Genomic DNA, 21,276 nt, shown 5'->3' with positions numbered 1-21,276 from the left:
GTAATAGCAAAACAAAGTTTTATACATCTATAATCTCTGTGGCGATACTCACGTATGCCATCACTAAGGGGTATCTTCCTCTTTGTTTAGTTAGGAAATTTAAACGTTCATATCTTGCATACTAATAAACATTTTCACTTGTCTATTCGTAAAGTGAGAATTCTTCATCTGAAATGATAAAAAAAATTTAGTCCGATCCCCTATTTAGTAAAATCTTCAGAGGTATCAATTTTCCTCAAAATTTCCATAACATTCTACAATATTCCGCTTTCTTCGTACTTTTCAATTTTCAATGAATTTTTTTCTAATAAATACAGAATATTCTGTAATATTTTCTTAGTCAAGAGTGTCATTTGTATTCAAAAATTTCCTCTGTAACAGAGAATCGTTAAAACAAATTTTGTATCCATTTCCACACTACCATTGAGGTAGGATACATCAGCGCGTTTTTTTTACGTGGTATCCCCTATAGGCCTAATCCACGATCTTTTCCTTCTGTTTAAGTGCATCCGGTTACATTTAAACAGAAGAAAAAGATAGATAATTATCCAATTTGTCATGACCGGAACATGACAAATTGGATAACATTCTCGCATTTCCTAATAAAAAAAAATCACAATCCCTAAATAGTATCAGCCTTAATTCGGCATCACATAATATAATTACAGGACAGGTATTCCTAAAATGCCAGAAAGAAAAAACATAAATATCTCTGGAAAAAAGTTCAATTATTTCAAAAAGAAAAGGCATAAATAAAAATTGCTTAATTTACAATAACCTTTATGCATAAATATTTCTGAAGGTCCATTTGAATTAACCATATCAACCTAGTTATAAGTAGACTTACCCCAGAATGAAACCAATCCAAAATATCACAGGCTATAACACAGGCGAAAAATCCATGTAATCAAGATCATTTTTTCCGTACATTATCTGTCTAGATATACCTAACTCACTTTAAGTGATGACTGCGCTTTTTTGCATGTCCCGTCTCACCGTCATCATGAGTTGATACAGTCCCCTATCGAGGCGCTTGGCTTATAGACAGACATAACGAGAAAAAATTGATTTTTGACTACACAATTTCTCATAGTGTTATAACACATGCAACAAATCGAACGAGTTTTCCCTGAGAAACATCATACTAACCTTAGTTAGTCAACGTCGCTTCTCAGAATTTAGGGCAGACCGAATTTACAAATTTAAAATAATATATTTAAAAAAGAAAATAAAAAAAATTTAAAAAGAAAAATTAGGCAATTTTTCAACCCAGTTATAAGTAGACTTACCCCAGAATGAAACCAATCCAATATATCACAGGCTATAAGACAGGCGAAAAATCCATGTAATCAAGATCATTTTTTCCGTACATTATCTGTCTAGATATACCTAACTCACTTTAAGTGATGACTGCGCTTTTTTGCATGTCCCGTCTCACCGTCATCATGAGTTGATACAGTCCCCTATCGAGGCGCTTGGCTTATAGACAGACATAACGAGAAAAAATTGATTTTTGACTACACAATTTCTCATAGTGTTATAACACATGCAACAAATCGAACGAGTTTTTCCTGAGAAACATCATACTAACCTTAGTTAGTCAACGTCGCTTCTCAGGATATAGGGCAGACCGATTTTACAAATTTAAATTAATGAACTGATATTTAGAGTAAAATAAATTGAAAAAAACCAAAAATATCTCTGGGCATAAAAGTTAAAAATTGCTTAATTTGCAATAATATTTATGCATAAACAATTAAAGAAAGTTCTAGGATAGGATATGATAAAAAAAGATAATTCTAGGATAGGATATGAATTTTACAAGTCACAAACACAGAATTATACAAATGAGAATGTCGGAGATGAAAAAGCATAAATATCTCTGGAAAAAAATTCAATTATTTTAAAAAGAAAAGGAATAAATAAAAATTGCTTAATTTACAATAACCTTTATGCATAAATATTTCTGAAGGTCCATTTGAATTAACCATATCAACCTAGTTATAAGTAGACTTACCCCAGAATGAAACCAATCCAAAATATCACAGGCTATAACACAGGCGAAAAATCCATGTAATCAAGATCATTTTTTCCGTACATTATCTGTCTAGATATACCTAACTCACTTTAAGTGATGACTGCGCTTTTTTGCATGTCCCGTCTCACCGTCATCATGAGTTGATACAGTCCCCTATCGAGGCGCTTGGCTTATAGACAGACATAACGAGAAAAAATTGATTTTTGACTACACAATTTCTCATAGTGTTATAACACATGCAACAAATCGAACGAGTTTTTCCTGAGAAACATCATACTAACCTTAGTTAGTCAACGTCGCTTCTCAGAATTTAGGGCAGACCGAATTTACAAATTTAAAATAATATATTTAAAAAAGAAAATAAAAAAAATTTAAAAAGAAAAATTAGGCAATTTTTCAACCCAGTTATAAGTAGACTTACCCCAGAATGAAACCAATCCAAAATATCACAGGCTATAAGACAGGCGAAAAATCCATGTAATCAAGATCATTTTTTCCGTACATTATCTGTCTAGATATACCTAACTCACTTTAAGTGATGACTGCGCTTTTTTGCATGTCCCGTCTCACCGTCATCATGAGTTGATACAGTCCCCTATCGAGGCGCTTGGCTTATAGACAGACATAACGAGAAAAAATTGATTTTTGACTACACAATTTCTCATAGTGTTATAACACATGCAACAAATCGAACGAGTTTTTCCTGAGAAACATCATACTAACCTTAGTTAGTCAACGTCGCTTCTCAGGATATAGGGCAGACCGATTTTACAAATTTAAATTAATGAACTGATATTTAGAGTAAAATAAATTGAAAAAAACCAAAAATATCTCTGGGCATAAAAGTTAAAAATTGCTTAATTTGCAATAATATTTATGCATAAACAATTAAAGAAAGTTCTAGGATAGGATATGATAAAAAAAGATAATTCTAGGATAGGATATGAATTTTACAAGTCACAAACACAGAATTATACAAATGAGAATGTCGGAGATGAAAAAGCATAAATATCTCTGGAAAAAAATTCAATTATTTTAAAAAGAAAAGGAATAAATAAAAATTGCTTAATTTACAATAACCTTTATGCATAAATATTTCTGAAGGTCCATTTGAATTAACCATATCAACCTAGTTATAAGTAGACTTACCCCAGAATGAAACCAATCCAAAATATCACAGGCTATAACACAGGCGAAAAATCCATGTAATCAAGATCATTTTTTCCGTACATTATCTGTCTAGATATACCTAACTCACTTTAAGTGATGACTGCGCTTTTTTGCATGTCCCGTCTCACCGTCATCATGAGTTGATACAGTCCCCTATCGAGGCGCTTGGCTTATAGACAGACATAACGAGAAAAAATTGATTTTTGACTACACAATTTCTCATAGTGTTATAACACATGCAACAAATCGAACGAGTTTTTCCTGAGAAACATCATACTAACCTTAGTTAGTCAACGTCGCTTCTCAGAATTTAGGGCAGACCGAATTTACAAATTTAAAATAATATATTTAAAAAAGAAAATAAAAAAAATTTAAAAAGAAAAATTAGGCAATTTTTCAACCCAGTTATAAGTAGACTTACCCCAGAATGAAACCAATCCAAAATATCACAGGCTATAAGACAGGCGAAAAATCCATGTAATCAAGATCATTTTTTCCGTACATTATCTGTCTAGATATACCTAACTCACTTTAAGTGATGACTGCGCTTTTTTGCATGTCCCGTCTCACCGTCATCATGAGTTGATACAGTCCCCTATCGAGGCGCTTGGCTTATAGACAGACATAACGAGAAAAAATTGATTTTTGACTACACAATTTCTCATAGTGTTATAACACATGCAACAAATCGAACGAGTTTTTCCTGAGAAACATCATACTAACCTTAGTTAGTCAACGTCGCTTCTCAGGATATAGGGCAGACCGATTTTACAAATTTAAATTAATGAACTGATATTTAGAGTAAAATAAATTGAAAAAAACCAAAAATATCTCTGGGCAAAAAAAGTTAAAAATTGCTTAATTTGCAATAATATTTATGCATAAACAATTAAAGATGGCTCATTTAATCTTAATTTACCTTTATTAACATAAACTTACTTAGAAACAAACCCGAAAATGAAATTTAAGATTTGGAATTCAAATGAAGGGAATAGATAAATGTCAAATAAATAAGCTATTCATAGTGAATAGTAAAACACACACATAAATTAATTATATTACTAAGAATAAATTATCACATGAGATTTAGAAAATAAAAATTTTACTTACCTGGATTTTGAACTCCATACCTGTGTAAGAGGAGTAGGACTCGCTATACTCTCTGCCACACGACTTGATGCTTGTTACAATTTAAACGGCCATAATCGGTGGTAAAACTGGACCAACCTAATGAATAAATATATTTTAGTGATAAATAATTAAAATAATTAAAAATAATTTTATTATTAGTGTATGTACAAATATCAGCCAATTGATTCTCTGTAGGTATATGTTCAATTTTTAAATTATCTTTTTTTAATTCTGATCGAATGAAATGGTATTTAATGCCAATATGTACTTCTTTTACTTTCCCAATTCTTAACTTATTGAATACTTGATTGATTATCCTCAAAAATTACTGGTTTAACGATAATATTAAAACATTCATTTTACAAACCGCAGCTAGCTAATGCAACAATATTCTGTTTTTTAGATTTTCAAAATATATTATTTCCAAATAATTGAAGGGCGTACATGCGTCAACGATAATAGTAGAGAAATAAAAAACAATATGGTAATGCAATAGTTTAAATGATTTTCTATGATTTAAGACAAGAAAAATAACCTGTTATCGAATTATTTTCATTGAATTTTAAGTTTAAAAAATTGACTAAAAGTAAGATTTAATATGGGACTAAATGGAAAATATAAATACGATATTTTTCTAAAATTATATCGATACCAATACTTTTTTTTACAAGCTTTTACCAGGTAATAATTATTTAAACTTTTAATAGAATTTCAAAAAAATTTCTATTAATTTAAAATTCTTTAAAATTTACATATTGTTTCCCTATGAACGCACGTAGCAAAACAGGTTCACGCATGTACGTGAACTTAAATAACATTTCATTCGATCAGAATTAAAAAAAAATTGATTATGTACCTACAAAAAATGAACTGGGTGATATTTGTACCAAAGGTTTATCAAATCAAAAATTTCACAAATTTGCTAAGTCCATAGGAATCTGTTTTGTTTGAATTGAGCGGAGTATTGAAATCAATTGAATACAAATTTAGTTTTATTTATTATTTTGATAGAATTTTTTTCGATATTTAGTAACGGAATTGTTGATTAAAACAATAATATTAAAACATTTCATTAATATTATGAATGTTCAACTGATTGTAGAGTTATTTAGTTATTCATTTAAGGACGTACATTCATGAGACTTGTAAGTAGACAAATAAAAATAATTATGATGATAAAAAAGTTTAAATGATTTTGAATGATTTAAGAAAGAAAAAATATACAATTATATAAATTAATCGAAACGTAATTAATGTTAAATTTTAAATTCAAAAAGTGACAAAAATTAATCTTTAATATAGGTTTAAATGGAAAATATAAATCGATATTTCTCAAAAATTATATCGATAACTATACTTGAAACTTTTATCAGTTAGTAATTATTAAAAATTTTAATAAAATTTCAAAAAAAATTTCAAATTTAAATACTGTTTCCATATAAACGCACATAGCAAAACAGGTTGATGAATGAACGTTCTTAAATATAAATTAAAATTATTAATATTAAAACTGTGCTTCCTGAGAATAAACGCAGGTTCGAAAAATTTTGAAATCAAATAAAAAAAAACTTGTAGTCATACACTAATTATAAAAAAAATAATTCTAGAATATGATTTCAATTGGAAAAAAATTAACAAGTGATTCAAACATAACTTTTTTTAATTAATGTTAAAAGCTTTGTGTAAAAAAATATTTGGACAAAATATGAAACAAATTATTTCTAATATAGAATTTTACAAAATACAAAAAAAGAATTAGAAAAATTACAAAACAAATGTAAATTAAAACAAAAAACTTACTCAGAAACAAATTCGAAAATGAAATTTGACATTTGGAAGTCAAATGAAGGTGATACACAAAGCACAAATGTAACCAACTGTCCACTATGAACGATGAAACACTACTGACCTAATGCATAAGCTTGATTGACCACACCCGCAGAAAAGCGCGGAAATTCAAATTAATGAAATTAATTTGAATAAATCATAACATGAAGTGCAGAGAAAAAATTTAAAATTTTTACTAGTCCGAGCCTCGAACCATAGAGCTTCTACTTCGCAGATTCTAATCGCACTCGCTTAACACCGACCCATAACACATGTTATATTAAAATACAATATCAACATACATTATCGGTGATAAACTGTACAAACCCAATGAAAAACTTTGAGTGACTAACACCCGTAGGACTGTACCACAAAGTCAATGTACGTAGGAAAAAAAAATTTTTTACTTGAGCTGGTTTCGAACCCATGAACTTTGTGTACAAGTCGGACTCGCTATACACTCTGCCACATGGATATATGTATATACATATAATTTAAACAAACATTATAGGTGGTAAAATTAGATTAACCTAATGAATAAATAAATATAAGTTGTCCCAATAACAAATGCGTAGTCAAATTAATTTAATTGATTTGCAAAAAATCATATTAAAAATTCATAGAAAAAAATTAAAGTTTATACTTAATCGGGATTTGAGTGAGATTCCTTCCAAACCGATACACATTAAGCCATTCGGATACAGTGTACTATTAACTATTCATTGACCCTATTTATTATGAATTTTGGGCGTCTATTACAAATATCAGGTTTTTCCTTGGTTTCACTACATTTATGTTGTAGTTAATCTCTTGTATGAAAAGTTTTCTTACAAATTTCACATGATTAATAATTTTTTTTCCACTGTAAATGATTAATAAAATGATTATCATTACATGTGATGAGTGTTTATGTGACTATGTGTTGTAATTATTGCGATTTTAACGAAATCGAGTATATGTTAATATTATACACACATAAAAACTTTTAATCGTTTTCCTTGAAATGTGGTTTGATAGAACAGTTCCTACGATTCTGAATAAAACAATTTTTACTCAAAGTGTTGTTTTTGAAATTATAAATAGTAAAAATTTATAAGTACACAAATTTTTTGCATGTTATTTAACGCGCGTAATAACAAGAACTTCTAAATAGGCTTCAGAACAGTAACTTGTGGAACTAGTAATTATTTATATGGTTCAAGAATCGCTAACTAATGATTGATGAGTATAAAGTATATATTGATATAAGTATAAATTAAAGAAATAAACTAAGCGCGTTTCACTTGAACTGTGATTTTACAAAACAGTTCTCACATAACTATTTGACTTTTCGACTTAAATTTTTGTACAGTTTGTTGAAAATTACTTAAACGTACCCAAACGTTCAAAATCTGTCCAAAAATAAAAGGTAAAAGAAGATTTATTTTATTGCTATTTTAATTTTTTTGCCAAAAAACCCGTTTTCTATGTCTTTTTCCACAAAAATATGTGCAATTTTTTTTTAAATTTATAACTTTTTTCGACATATTACTATACTTAAATTTTGTTGTTGGTATTCTTGTGTTTATGACCTTTGAAAGATTGGAAATTGATTTTTATTGCTTTTTTCGTGAATGTGTTGTGTTCTAAACATGTGTTTTTAGTAGAAATAGTAAATAAATTTTCTTATACTCTTTAATTCTTGCTAAATTTTGTATAATAACTTAAATTGCGACTCAGATATTTAATGAATTTTATATATCGATAAAAGATTTTTATGAAAAATCGGTGGAAAATTACAAATAGCTTCTATTTCGAAAATAATAGAATATCGAATTCAAAAATTACAAATAAAATATTATCTTTATAGTTTTATCATCTATATCGTTTTATCATTTTTCTTAAGATAAAAAATTAAGATACTAAGAAAAATCACTTTATATAAAAGTCAAGCTTTCCCATGTTCAGGGCCACAAAAATAGAAAAAAAAGTCGATGGATTAACTTGAAATTGGGCATTTTTAGCCAAGAGTGTTCATATAATTTGTATACCGAAATACTTACTACAACAGGAAATATTAAAGCTTTTCCACTTTCGCACAGACGACATTTTTTTCTGGCTTAATCACTGTAATAAAAAAACTAAAACCCGGCTATATAAAAATGATTTAATAAAGTTAGTTCAAATTGAATGAGTCAGCCATAACAAATGACCAATGTATTAAAAAATAAAAATAAAATATTTACAAAAATATAAACTATTACCTAATACTTTCACTTACAAATAACACCAGCAAAAAGCAATACCTAGCAATCAATACATCCAATACAAACTTGACTGTGTGTGTGTAGTAAATACTGCATCAATATTGAATTATAATTTAATAGTTCATCGATGATTGTTTTAAAGAAAGTTTTTTATTTATGTATATTTTAATACATAGATAGTTACAAGTTAGTTAGCTGAAGTTAACTTAACTCTAGCATGACATGAAGGCCGAATCTACAAATAATATTACCTTTAAATAACATTGCCACAAGACATTTAAATGCATTTCAAAATATCAACAAAGATATGTATGTAATTATCTTTCCTAGTTTTGAAATTCTCAATTTTATTTAGATAATAATTAAACTATCACGCATTCATTTGATAATTTTATTTCATATTCACAAAAAAAATTTCGATAATACTTTCGAAAAATGTATGGATTTGATAAATTTGAAAAATCCACTATCAGGGCAATTGATTTTTTGAGCCCTCTGTGACAAACCTAATTAATAGGTTCTAATCGTAAAAGAAATTCAATCTAATCGTAAAAGAAAAGATTGACCCAAAATTAGTAGGTTTCAAAAAAAAAATTCGATAAAAGTTAAATTTGCTCTGTAACATCCAAATTATAACCAATTTTGATAAACCAAAAATGTAATCCTACTAAGTTTTGGCCATATTTTTCAAATTTGTAGTCAAATTTAACCTAGCTTTCACGGGTTTCAAGGATGTAAGAGTCTGGTACCGAAATTTGCCGCAAAGGTTAATGGTAGCGTAAACATAACATCACAGATGAAAATATTGGCCCAAAATTAGTGGGTTTCAAAACAAATTCCATTCAAATCGCATAAAATTTGCCTGTGTTATCAAAAAAATCAATTTTTGCACATAATGACGTCATCAAAATCCAAAAAATTTAATTTTGCTCTATCACATCCAAATTATATCCAATTTTGATAAACAAAATATGGAATTCTACTAAATTTGGGCCATACTTTTCAAATTTGTGGTCATATTAAACCTATCATTAAAATGTTTCAAGATAGTGGGGTCCTGGATCTGAAATTTAGCACAAAGGTGAAGCCAAGCAAAAAAGTAACAATACCAATGAAAAGTTTGACCCAAAATTAGTGGGTTTCAAAAAAAATTTCAGTCAAATCGGATAAAATTCAGCTGTGTTATCCAAAAAAAATCTGTTTTTAAACTTAACGACGTCATCAAAATCAAAAAAATTTGATTTGGCTATATCATACCCTAATTTTATCCAATTTTGTTTCCGCCTCTTTATATAACGATTTGTGTACATATTTTAAAATCTAACTTCTTTTTTTTAAATAAAATTCTTAAAAGATTTTGTAATTCAAACAAAAATAAAATCTTATTATCACATATAACAAAAAAAAAAAATGTTAGTCAGTCATAACTTTCAAATTTTAATTTTGTATGTAATTAATTATATTGTTATCTAATAACTATTTGACAGCGTCCACATTACTCACACATATGCTGTTATGACGTTTTTTTATTCAAAATTTTATACACGTATTGGCCGGGTAAATTTGATAATTTTCTATAGAAATTTATTTTTATGTTTTTTCAAAACGATTAAAATTATTCCATTGAATTTTCAATAATTATTATTTTTCGTTGGCTCTTCAAAATCCAAGGACTGTAGATGATAATTTAGTTCGGGGTTAGGCAATAGAGAGTAAATTTCTTAGCCTTCATTGAGGATACTTGTTTTTTATTCTTAAATGCTGAGCCTCCCACAAAAAATTTGTCTGCCCACTTTGTTTTAGTCCATCGGGGTACCCTTTTATTCTTTTGTACCCCCCTACCGGGGTAAATGAAGCACTGGATACCGATGTTTTTTTTTGGTATTACTTGCACTACTCAAAACTTATATTTCTGAAACAAAATTAGTATTTTTTTTGATATATAAGAACATCGAATATCGGTGTATCCAGTCAGTAGTTTTCGAAATCGTCCCGCGAAGCGAAGCGATCGAGTAACTGATGGTGCATTATGTTATATCGTGTGTACCCATGGGCTATAGATTCTCGATAAATGGACTATTCAACACTAGAGAGTTCCTGAGATTAGTCAAGAAATGAAGAACCAATAAATTTTTATTAATATTAATGTCGATGAAATAATACAAATAATAAATAGTTGATACTTAATGGTACATTCACACTTATAAGTAATTACAATTTATAATTTATGAATTTACGCTTTAGTGACCGATAAAAACACTTATCCCATCCCGGAAAATGGAACAAAACACGGAAAGTATACATTTATAACAAGAATATAAATAATTGAATAATAATAATTGAACACTTAATAACTATTTAATCCCTATCTCAATATATTATAAATGCGAAAGTAAGCATGTTTGTTTGTTTGTTTGGTATATTATTACGCTTTTACGCTAAAACTAGCAAATGGATTTTAATGAAACTGTACTGGAATATAGCTGATATATCAGAATAACACATGAACTATAATTTATAAAGATATATTAATAAAAAATAAAATTAATGTAATTTGACATTATCATAAATTACAGATTTCTCTAAAAATAGTCAATATAAAATATTTAACGGCCGTATTTTCTGATATACTCAATGAATAATTACGACTATTATACATTTAAAAAAATAGAAAATCATACATATATTTGATCTGTGTAAAAAAATCCTTACCATTATTTCGAGTGTTATAGAAAGGGAATAAGCAAGATCAATCTTTATCAATCTTTACTTTTAAACCCAACGAAGCGTGTGGGTATCACTCTAGTATATAATAAATTAATAATTAATAAATATAAATGTAAAGTATGACCATAAAACATAATAAACTATTTTTAAATACGGAAATAAATCATTTATTTACAGTTAACAGATATCATAACGAATATTAATTATTAATTTATTTAATATTGTACAATAATTTTATTTTATTTTATTGTGTTTAAATAGAACTTTCTTTTGTATTATTAGTAATTTAATCAGAATGACAAGGTAGTTTACGGTTAGTCATACATATAACAGAGATAATATTACATTTTGGAGGTGATTTTTTTTTGAGATAACCCTTTAATTTAGCGTATATGTTAATAAATTTACTTTTTATATACTCCAGAATCATTAATAAGTTTCAATTTTTCAATTCCAGGTATGGTTACAACTTTTTTTTTATCTACTATAATTTCAATCAAGAAATCTTCACACAAATTATAAGGTAAAAAAATACTTTTTGTTTCTTCTTTTTATGTAATAATGCAACATTCTTGTATAAATTATTGCCTATATTAACACAACTTCTCCAACTATATAAAATAAATAGTGAATTCATATCAGAGACGTTTGTAAGAAAGACTATTGCCATCCAACGGCGATATCGTGAAACATTTACTTATTTAATAAATAGATATCTTATATAAATCAGAATAATTCATGAAACATCCGCTTAATGAAATTATCAATCATTTATTGTAACATCGAAATTCGACTTTAACGATAATCGACATAGTTTCATTGTCTCACATCATAACCAAAAATACTATGTGATTGAATTAGGACAGATTCCTACGCAAGCATGCATAAAATTTCAACAATCTATAAACGAATAAAACTTATTAAAGACAAGTGAAAACAAACAATTGACTTAGTTAATTGTTAAAATACCATGTAGAGACTGTGTTGATTACACTGTTTATATTACACATGCATACATGTCACAGATACATAACTGATATTCCCATATAATACTATATAAGTTACTTCTAATTTGCGCCCTCACGGGTAAACACTGATGTTTACGAAAAAATGTTTCAAACAAAAGTTGGTTATTTTTTTATAAGGAATATTTTTTACCTTTAAACTTTTGCTCTATCTCTAACGGTTTACGAAATGAGTCCTACAGGCCCAAGATCCATTTGACCCATGTTACCCATTTACGAACTCGACCTCATTTTTTATGTCCTGAGCACGCTGTAAAAATTTCAACTTGATATCATTTTTCGTTTTTCAGTTATCGTGTTGACAGACAGACAGACGGATAGACTAAGATTTTCGATATTTGTAATGACAGGAATAGAGTTTATTACTATAACTAGGATTGTCACCTCTTCAGATTTAATCATGTTACTCCAGAAATTGTGTTATTTCTTTCGACTTCCAAAATCAACATAAATTCTCCAGGGTACAGTGTATTATATCGCGTACATCGTACATGTATTTTCGTGAAGTTATGCAATTGTTGATACATAACTAACATATAACCTTGCCTATATTTCAGTATTGTTTGCATTTTATATTTTTATATAAATAAATAAACATAAATTCCAAATGGTAACAATAAACACACCTTAAAATTTCTATCTGTAATTTGTGTTAAACTAGAGATATCACCGATCGTTGCATGTACCCACCATAGCTACAGCATGGTATTTATTACAATATTAATAGATTATATTTTACTTATTTTTACTGGTAAAAGTGATTATATGTGTAGGCGTTGTTTAAATAATCTTTTTTAAATATATACACTATATGACGTCACACTATTTATACATAAATAAATTGTTTATAGAAGTATTAGTGAACAATTTTATTTGATAATAAAAAAAAAATAAGTCAAATGTAAAAATCTTTGACTATATACATAGTATGATCGTAATTTCCGGCAAATGTTCTTTAAAGGCAGATGTGTTTATTTTTCTTTTTAACACCCTTTTTGCAGCTGAAAATATATTTATAGCATTATCACATTTTACGACACTAATTGTATGTTACACCTCTAGAATACGAAAGTCTCCGCCCGGAGAGAAGAAAATATCATTTATCAGCAAGTAATAGTTAATAGATATGTTTTTTATGGGGGCAGACCGTGGTCCCAGCCACGAAAGAGGGGCCAGCTTTCTAGTCGGTACGTTTTTTATAAAATCTCTTTAAACGGCTGCACTTATTTTCTTTAAAAATTGGTAGTAACATATTTCAATTTCTGAGATTACTCCAAGAAGATGCATTCACAACTAGACAATACTACATAGACCGGGGCCCCTGGATACAAAAGGTCAAAATATATTTAATTGTCCCATTTTTTTTCTATACCGTATACCTGTACGATGACCAATTTTTTGTGAATGTCAGTATTCGTGTAATCACCATAGTGATTTGACCATTGACGGAATAGTAACATTAGCAACATATGGTGGACGTCAGGCCGATACTCACAATACTCTGGTGGATAGCCGTATTCAATACTATAATATTACTTATGCTATCATAGATACTATATGTATCTGTCTCTATACCATACCAGCATTGTAGTAAACGCCATGGATTTCTTCCCTCGTACATCACAATAGAAAACAGTTTTTTGACAAAATAGCAATTAACAAATTCACGATCCGACCCTGTCTACTTGGAATCGTCTGTATAAGAATTTTTATGAAATACTTTTGAATTTAAAAAATGATCATTACTCATTGAAATACAATTTTAAATTATATTTTTATCATTTTAAAATTAATGGTTTTCCGTCATAGATCTTGGTATTTAGATATATTTTTAAATTACAAAACTAGGTCGTTACATTTTTTTCATTTTTCAAAATATTTATTATTAGATATCATATTAATATTTCTATAGCAAAATACGGAACCATTATTCTTTCTTAATAGCCTAGAAAATAAATAATAATTATTGTCTTGTGATAATTTTTTTCTTCAAATTATTTATAAAATTCTTCAGTAGTTTTTGAAATAAAAAATTGGGTGAAGGTAAACATGTGTACCAAATTTGAAAAAAAAAATTAATCGTTTTTTTTTATTAGGAAAATTTTTGGGGGTCTTTAGATCAAAAACAAGGTTCTCATCAAAACTTACAATTAACTTTTAAAAAAAACCTGAGTTAACAATTTTCAGGCAAATTGCAAACAAAATTATGGTTCTTAATTTTGATGAAAAAAACTTTCTCTAAATCAATTCGAGCCTTACAAAACCGATGCCGCTAATTAAAATTCGATCAAATGTATGGTTCTCGAGGTAATAGGTTCGAAGGGGCGGAAATCAATTTTAATAACGTTCTAGGTCAAAAAAATTCTTGCAAAATTATTTTCATGCTAGTTAGAAAAACATTGTTTTAAATTAATTTGTGTCCATGATGCCACTGGCTAAAATTCGATCAGATTTTTGTTTATCGAAGTCCAAAATGCAATTCATATTCTGAATTTATTTATTTCAACGTTCCCTTTAGCAATACGGCTTTAGCTCACGCTTTACATGTAAATAAATAATTTTCTTATCATTTTTCATTATAAATAAAACCTCTATATTTACAATATTTAGTCGAAAAGAACGCTTGCGGGCACTCAATAACAAAATGGAGACCTTACAGTGTCCACTGAGACACGATCGCCACGCTCACAAAAGCAGATTTTCCTCTAAAAAAAAAAAACCAATTTAAAAAATTGATTTTATGAAACTACGAAATGAATGCTTAGATTTATTGTTTTAATAGTTGACTGAAACTCAACATTACTTACAAGTACTGTGTGTTTAAGTAAGACCTTGAATTATAATTAATATCATATGTAAATCATAATATTGTTTATTGTTGTAGTCAGAGTCGGTCGTGTTCGTGGCGCATAGCGTATACCGTAGAGCACAGACCACCAGACAGACAGGACGTTTTAATTTTAAGTAGAATTCCTGACTCATCACTTATTTTAATGAAATTTAATAACTATTGGGTATTATTTTTTGAATTCAATCTAAGTATGCGGTTTTTTCATGAAATAAAAACTATGAATAATTGCATTTATACAGTATTTGCTTATTAAATTATACTTATCTATGAATTAAATAAACGGATTAAACTTACTTAATTTGTTTTTTTCTTAAGAAACAATTTCGTAGCGACTGTAAATTGAGAACTCATTTTTATACCATGTATATGAAATATTCATAGTATATTAAGTTTAGTCCCAAGTTTGTAACGCTTTTAAAATTTTGCGTTAGGTGTTTATAGAATCACTTAATTAGCCCATTTCCGTATGTCTGTCAGTATGTCGTCTGCCCGTCTAACATCACGATTACTCAAAAACGAAAAAAGATATCAAGCTGAAATTTTATAGTATGCTTAGGACGTAAAAAGTGAGGTCGAGTTCGTAAATGAGCAACATAGGTCAATTGGGTCTTGGGTCCGTAGAATCCATCTCGTAAACCGTTAGAGATAGAACAAATGTTTAAGTGTAAAAAATGTTCCTTATAAACAAATAAATAACTTTTGTTTGAAACATTTTCTTGTAAACATCACTGTTTACTCATGAGGGCGCTAATTAGGTGCAAATTTTTTAGTATGTATTAATATGGGAATATCAGTTATGTGTGTGTGGCTAAATAAGAGTGGATTGCGTCCTCTAAACTGTCTTTACATGGTATTTCAACAATTAACTCATGCAATTGTTTATTTTCACTTGTTTTTGTTCAATTTACTTCAAAACACTTTATGTATGAATTTGAACAAGGCGAAAACAGATCTGAATCACTGCCTCCATTAACTTTAATTTACCATTCATTTCGTAAGCTGTGTGTTTGTGACAAAATACTGTTCAGTTTTCGTCTCCTTCACCTTTTTCCATTTGCTCCCTTCTACGCCTATGCCCGTTTTTCAAATTTCTTTCATTCAACAAGAGACACCCTGTAATACATTCCGTATATATGCAAAAACAACTATAAAATATGAAAAACTGTGTCATGACCTTACAGGAAGTAGGAAATTATACGAACCATATTTGTCAATGTCACAAACACACAGGTTAAAATTTATTATTCCAAAACAAAACAATAAACATAAAAACTAACCCCCACCCCTCTGTGAATATGAGTGAACTATGTTGTTGTATCTTCACATCTGACATCACGTGACTAAATGTCATTATTCTTTTTATAAAAAAAACTCTTTCAACCCTTAAGAGAATTAAATTTTTACGACCTACATATTATTGAGCTCAACAGGACGGCTCTTCGAAAATATGTTATTATTTTCTCCTTAGTAAACATGTAAATTTTCCGGAAAGGACCTCGAACACAATACATTAATTTTTGATTTCCGTTAATATTTTTTGAAAGCTAAAGATTAAGGTAATTTTGATCATGCCAATCAAAAGTTCTTATGGACTCAACCCTCAAAAACCCTTCCCTTCCAAGGTACGGTCCTTCAAAGGTTATGCCTACATGAAATATTGATTTTTGTTTCGGTTAACAGTGGATTAAGGTAGTTTTGATCATGGAATGAGGTGGATTAAGGTAGTTTGATAAATTCGTGTAATTTTTGAGTGCCACTCTATCCATTTATTTGAAAAGGTATTTTAATAAGTAAAACACATATTTTTTTTATATAATAATCAATTTTTATTATTTTTGTACGAACAATAATAAAGCCATTTTGTTTTTTTTCATAAATTAAAAAAAATAGACCTACATTTTTTTTTTAGTTTGAAAAATAAATTTTATTTTAAATTATTTTTTTGAAAAATAAAAAAATATTATCATATAAATTACTTACCACTTTTTTAATTTAAATAAATTAAAGCCTATGAAAAATTAGTTTTTTTTTTCTCGTTTAGTTACAAATAAACAAAAATGGCTCCATGGCAGTGACTGAACTTTAAATAAACAATGTCTATGACTTTTAAAAAACTAATTTTTCATAATTTTTTTTTTTCAGTACAAGATTTTTGTTGTTGTTGTATAAATTATTAAATTAGAAAATTACAAAAAAAGAATACAACGAAAATATATTATTTAGGAATACATTTACCTGAAGAAAATCACCTAGGATTTCTAGGATCACATAGAAAATAAATTCAATGAAGTCAAGTGTGTTCTATGTTTGAATAATAACTGACTCATACTGTAAATAGCTGTCAAATTTGAACTTAACTAAATGGCACTCCTTTCTCCTATTTGTATTGAAAAATACTATATACATTAAGGGAAAACAGTCTCATTTAAATCGCTCTAAATTCGTTAAAAAGTACTTCAAAAATTCAGGTTGTATTTTTTAGAACTGTACATACACTTCTTCCCTTTATTTTTCTATGTATAATTCTAAAAAATACAAAATTAATAGGGCTTTCCATAAAAAAATGTCTTTTGAGGTTCTATTCATTATTTTAAGCCAAATATCTCGGTAAGGTAGAGAAACACCTGGTTTTAGAAAAAGAAGCCCGACATTTTTGTTGTTCTCAACTAGAAATACCACCTTTATAAAAATTTTTGAACGTCCGTTTTAAGTGATTTATTTTTTTATATTAGTCACAAAATAATTCCAAAAAAAAAATAAACGAATTCAAAATTACAATTTAAAAAATTGTCTGTAAATAGGGAACCTTGAAATGATGTAATCATAACTCATAAAACAAATTATGCAAATTTTTTTATTTTAATCCAAGGTTTATTACTACTGGAAGGTTTTGCAATATCAAAAAAACCGTTGAAACACGCAAAGAAGTAAATAAATACCGAATTTAAAATCTTATCTCCCTTATTCAATCAAAATGAATTCGTTTATTTTATTTATAATACTCCAGGCGCTGGCAGAGGTATTCCGTGAACATTGAAATTTTTACCTCGAGATATAAACCATTTCCTTCATTTTTTATTTTTAACGAACTCATCGACAAACCTAGGAATTGTCTTATATCTCGATTTAATGTCCCCCTTCAGCGCCTGGACTATGAATATAAAAATGAAATAATTAACATAAATATAAATTTTTACCTTTGTTTTTTTTTAACGAACTAAATGACCTTTAGTTTTCAATTCAATTGTAAAGGCACTTTAATGTGTCCGTATTTATTTATTTTTTGGAAAACATAAGTACATTCGATTTATTTAAAATTATTTTGAAATGATACCACTCTTCCCTATATTGCATTTAAATATACACATATTAATGAAAAGTGCAGTCTCATTTCAAAACAATTTCTTTCTACACCAATTAAAAGAAGAATCAAGTACGAAAAGGCGCTATTTTTAAGTAAAAAAAAAATTCATTTCGTCAATCTATAGATATCTTGAAATCGAGGGGATAGTTTTAGCGCAATCCATGCTCGAAAAATTCCGTGCAAACGTTTTTACTTAGTAAAGTTGCCAATTTTATTGATTAAAAAGTCAATTTATGTCAAATGACGCGATTTTCAATGTTCTTAAATGTTTGACTAGATATTTTCAAACCTTTTCGATCGTAGAGAAACTGTAAATTTTTCTTGCCCTAACACGAAATTTTTAATTTCTATTAATTGGAGTAAAAAGTTTTTTAAATAAATCATATTTCATGTAATTTGAACGTAAAAACATAATTATTTCAATTTACATGAAATAAACTATAAATATATACAAAAAAACAACACTAAATACAATATAAAGTTTTTTCCTATAAGCTGAACATAGTTCAAGAGAAAAATAGCGACATATTTTTTAAATTCCATGTAGTTTGAATGAGGAAAAAAAATATTTCAATTTACATGAAAAATACTATATAAATATACATTCTATTTCGTATAAACTGAACAGTATTCAAGATAGTTTATTTCCTATAACTTGAATACTGTTCAATTTGACTTTGTGTGACACGTTAACGCAAACTAAATTAAATGTGTATTTTGAACGATTAATTTTATGATTTAACATTTTTTGTGGTTGATGATGTAATTGTTTCTTCTAATAAAGTACGCTTACGTTTTGTAACACTTGGGCCAGAGCTACTGGTTCCAATTGGGGAGCGTCCAACAGAGGCACGTGTTGTGACGCGTGTTGTTGATGAAGATGATGACGTATCACCTCCAGCCCCCGATGAAGCTGAAATATTTAATCGTGCTTCTTCTCCTTCCAACAATTTTCGATATGCGGAAATTTCTAAATCTAACGATATTTTAATATCCATTAAATCTTGATATTCCTGTAATTGCAAGGCCATTTCATCTCGTAAACGAGCAAGTTCATGTTCCAACAATGCTAAATCTTCCGTATGACGTAATCGTTCATCTTCTAACGTTTTCTCTAAATCACGGATACGTGCTTGTAACGCACTATTTGTTGTTTCAAGTTCGTTCACACGATTGCTTAACGTATCCATACGAATACGTGTTTTACGCACTTCATCCATAGCATTTGACGTGGCGTTTGAATTACGTGATGCAGCTGTTTGTAAATTCTTAATTTTACTTTCGTATAATAATTCAATTTCGGCACGGTTTGCGCAAATTTGTGATTCATATTGATCACGTAACTCTTGTAAGGCTTCTTGTAACTTAGTTTCGTATTGTTGTGCTAATCGACCGTCGATCTCGTTAATTTCGGTTTGACGACGTGTTCGAGTTTCAGTTATTTCTGATTGATAAACTTGATCTTTAAAAGCGCACTCTTCACGTAAACTTTGAATATTATTTTGTAGGTCAACTCGTGCTAATGTTTCCTCTTCTAACGCTTTTCGAAGTTCATCAACTTGCCGACGTAATTTTACAAGTTCTTTTTCAGCTTCTTTTAAATCATCGTTTAATTTTTTACGATCATTTAACGCTTGATTACACGACGATTGTAAATTTTCGATTCGTTGTTCTTGTGATCGAACCGTATTGTTAGCAAATAATAAATCTTTTGTTTTCTTATCGAGTTTCGCTTTTAAATCTTCATTTTCCTCAAACAATCGTTTACAATCAATTTCTAATTTTGCTTTTTCCTTAGCAGTTTCATCAAGTAATTTTCGAGCATCACCTAATTCATGCTCGTACATCGATTTAATTTTCGATACTTCACGTGTTACGGTTATTTGAGACGATTGTACTTCACGTGTTAAACGATTATTTTCGGTTTCTAAATGACGTACCTTATCGATGTAAGATGCAAGCCGGTCATTTAAATTTTGTAATTCAACTTTTTCTTGTAACCGGCTTTGACGTGTTGGACTCAATGGACTTCCGGCTCGATTTGAATTCCGTGATGCACTTCGTTCACTTCCGCCCGTGTTATTTAACGGTGATGATGTTGATGTTATTGTTGTTTTACGACTTATACGTGACGTCATTTTGAAGAGCACTTTTTTTGATAACAAACAAAATATAAAAAACACTTCACTGACACACAAAAATTATTTTTTTCGAACAATGTTTTTTTTCTTGGAGGAGACGCAATAGTTTTGTTGAGTTCTTCTCTGATAGAAACTAAGTTTGCGACTGAAATGGACACCTGGATCAATAATTTAGTTATATTCCAGTTTTCGCGTTTTGTATAGTACTATGCTGGTGATCTCATCAGCTGATATATTTTATTTGATTTTCTTTCTTTATTTAACTCATAATATATATAAACTATCTTATTCACTTTAATAAAATTCAGTATCATACACTCACTATAAAGTCTTACCATACTTTTGTCGTGTTTTTAAAACAGTGGTCGTCAATAGATGTTTTTTTAGTATGTGTCTAAAAATATATTCTGACGTAACGTATTTTTTTGTTCGATTAATCAATAATTATTATTTGTCTCTTTTTTCAATTTATTTTTTTTTGGTTGGTACTCCTTTTTGAATGAACTAGAATTAAACATGACATTAAAAAAATTGACAAAATTAATTACATAATCAACTTTTTTTTAAGTAAATAAAATGTTGGATGTTTATGTTAATTAAGTGATTAAATTAAATTTTTTGTTTAAATATAATTCTTTTTTATCAATTTTTTGACTTTTTTTTGTACATTTTAAGTAATCTTTATCAAGTTAAGTCAAATTAATTTTTTTTTTCATAAACATATTGTCATGGTTATAACTTTGTTTAAATAACCTG

General features: G+C 28.4%; 2 protein-coding genes across 2 annotated transcripts in view; one reads left to right on the top strand and one right to left on the bottom strand.

Moving 5' to 3' along the window:
- Nucleotides 1-21,276, top strand: part of LOC123299838 (flotillin-2) — a 215,692-nt gene that overhangs the window by 98,444 nt on the left and 95,972 nt on the right. The gene's annotated exons all lie outside the window — the stretch shown is intronic.
- LOC123299837 (lamin Dm0-like) lies at nt 18,854-20,734 on the bottom strand. The gene has a single exon (XM_044882221.1). It carries the CDS (start codon nt 20,515-20,517, stop codon nt 19,111-19,113), a length of 1,407 nt encoding a protein of 468 aa, XP_044738156.1. The 5' UTR covers nt 20,518-20,734; the 3' UTR covers nt 18,854-19,110.

The sequence above is a fragment of the Chrysoperla carnea genome, chromosome 5 (assembly GCF_905475395.1).
Source record: "Chrysoperla carnea chromosome 5, inChrCarn1.1, whole genome shotgun sequence".
NCBI classification, from domain to species: domain Eukaryota; kingdom Metazoa; phylum Arthropoda; class Insecta; order Neuroptera; family Chrysopidae; genus Chrysoperla; species Chrysoperla carnea.
This window is presented reverse-complemented; position numbering and strand designations above follow the sequence as displayed.

Coding starts and splice junctions, on each gene's coding strand:
- LOC123299837 (XM_044882221.1), bottom strand. CDS start 20,517: ATGACGTCACGTATAAGTCGTAAAACAACAATAACATCAACATCATCA.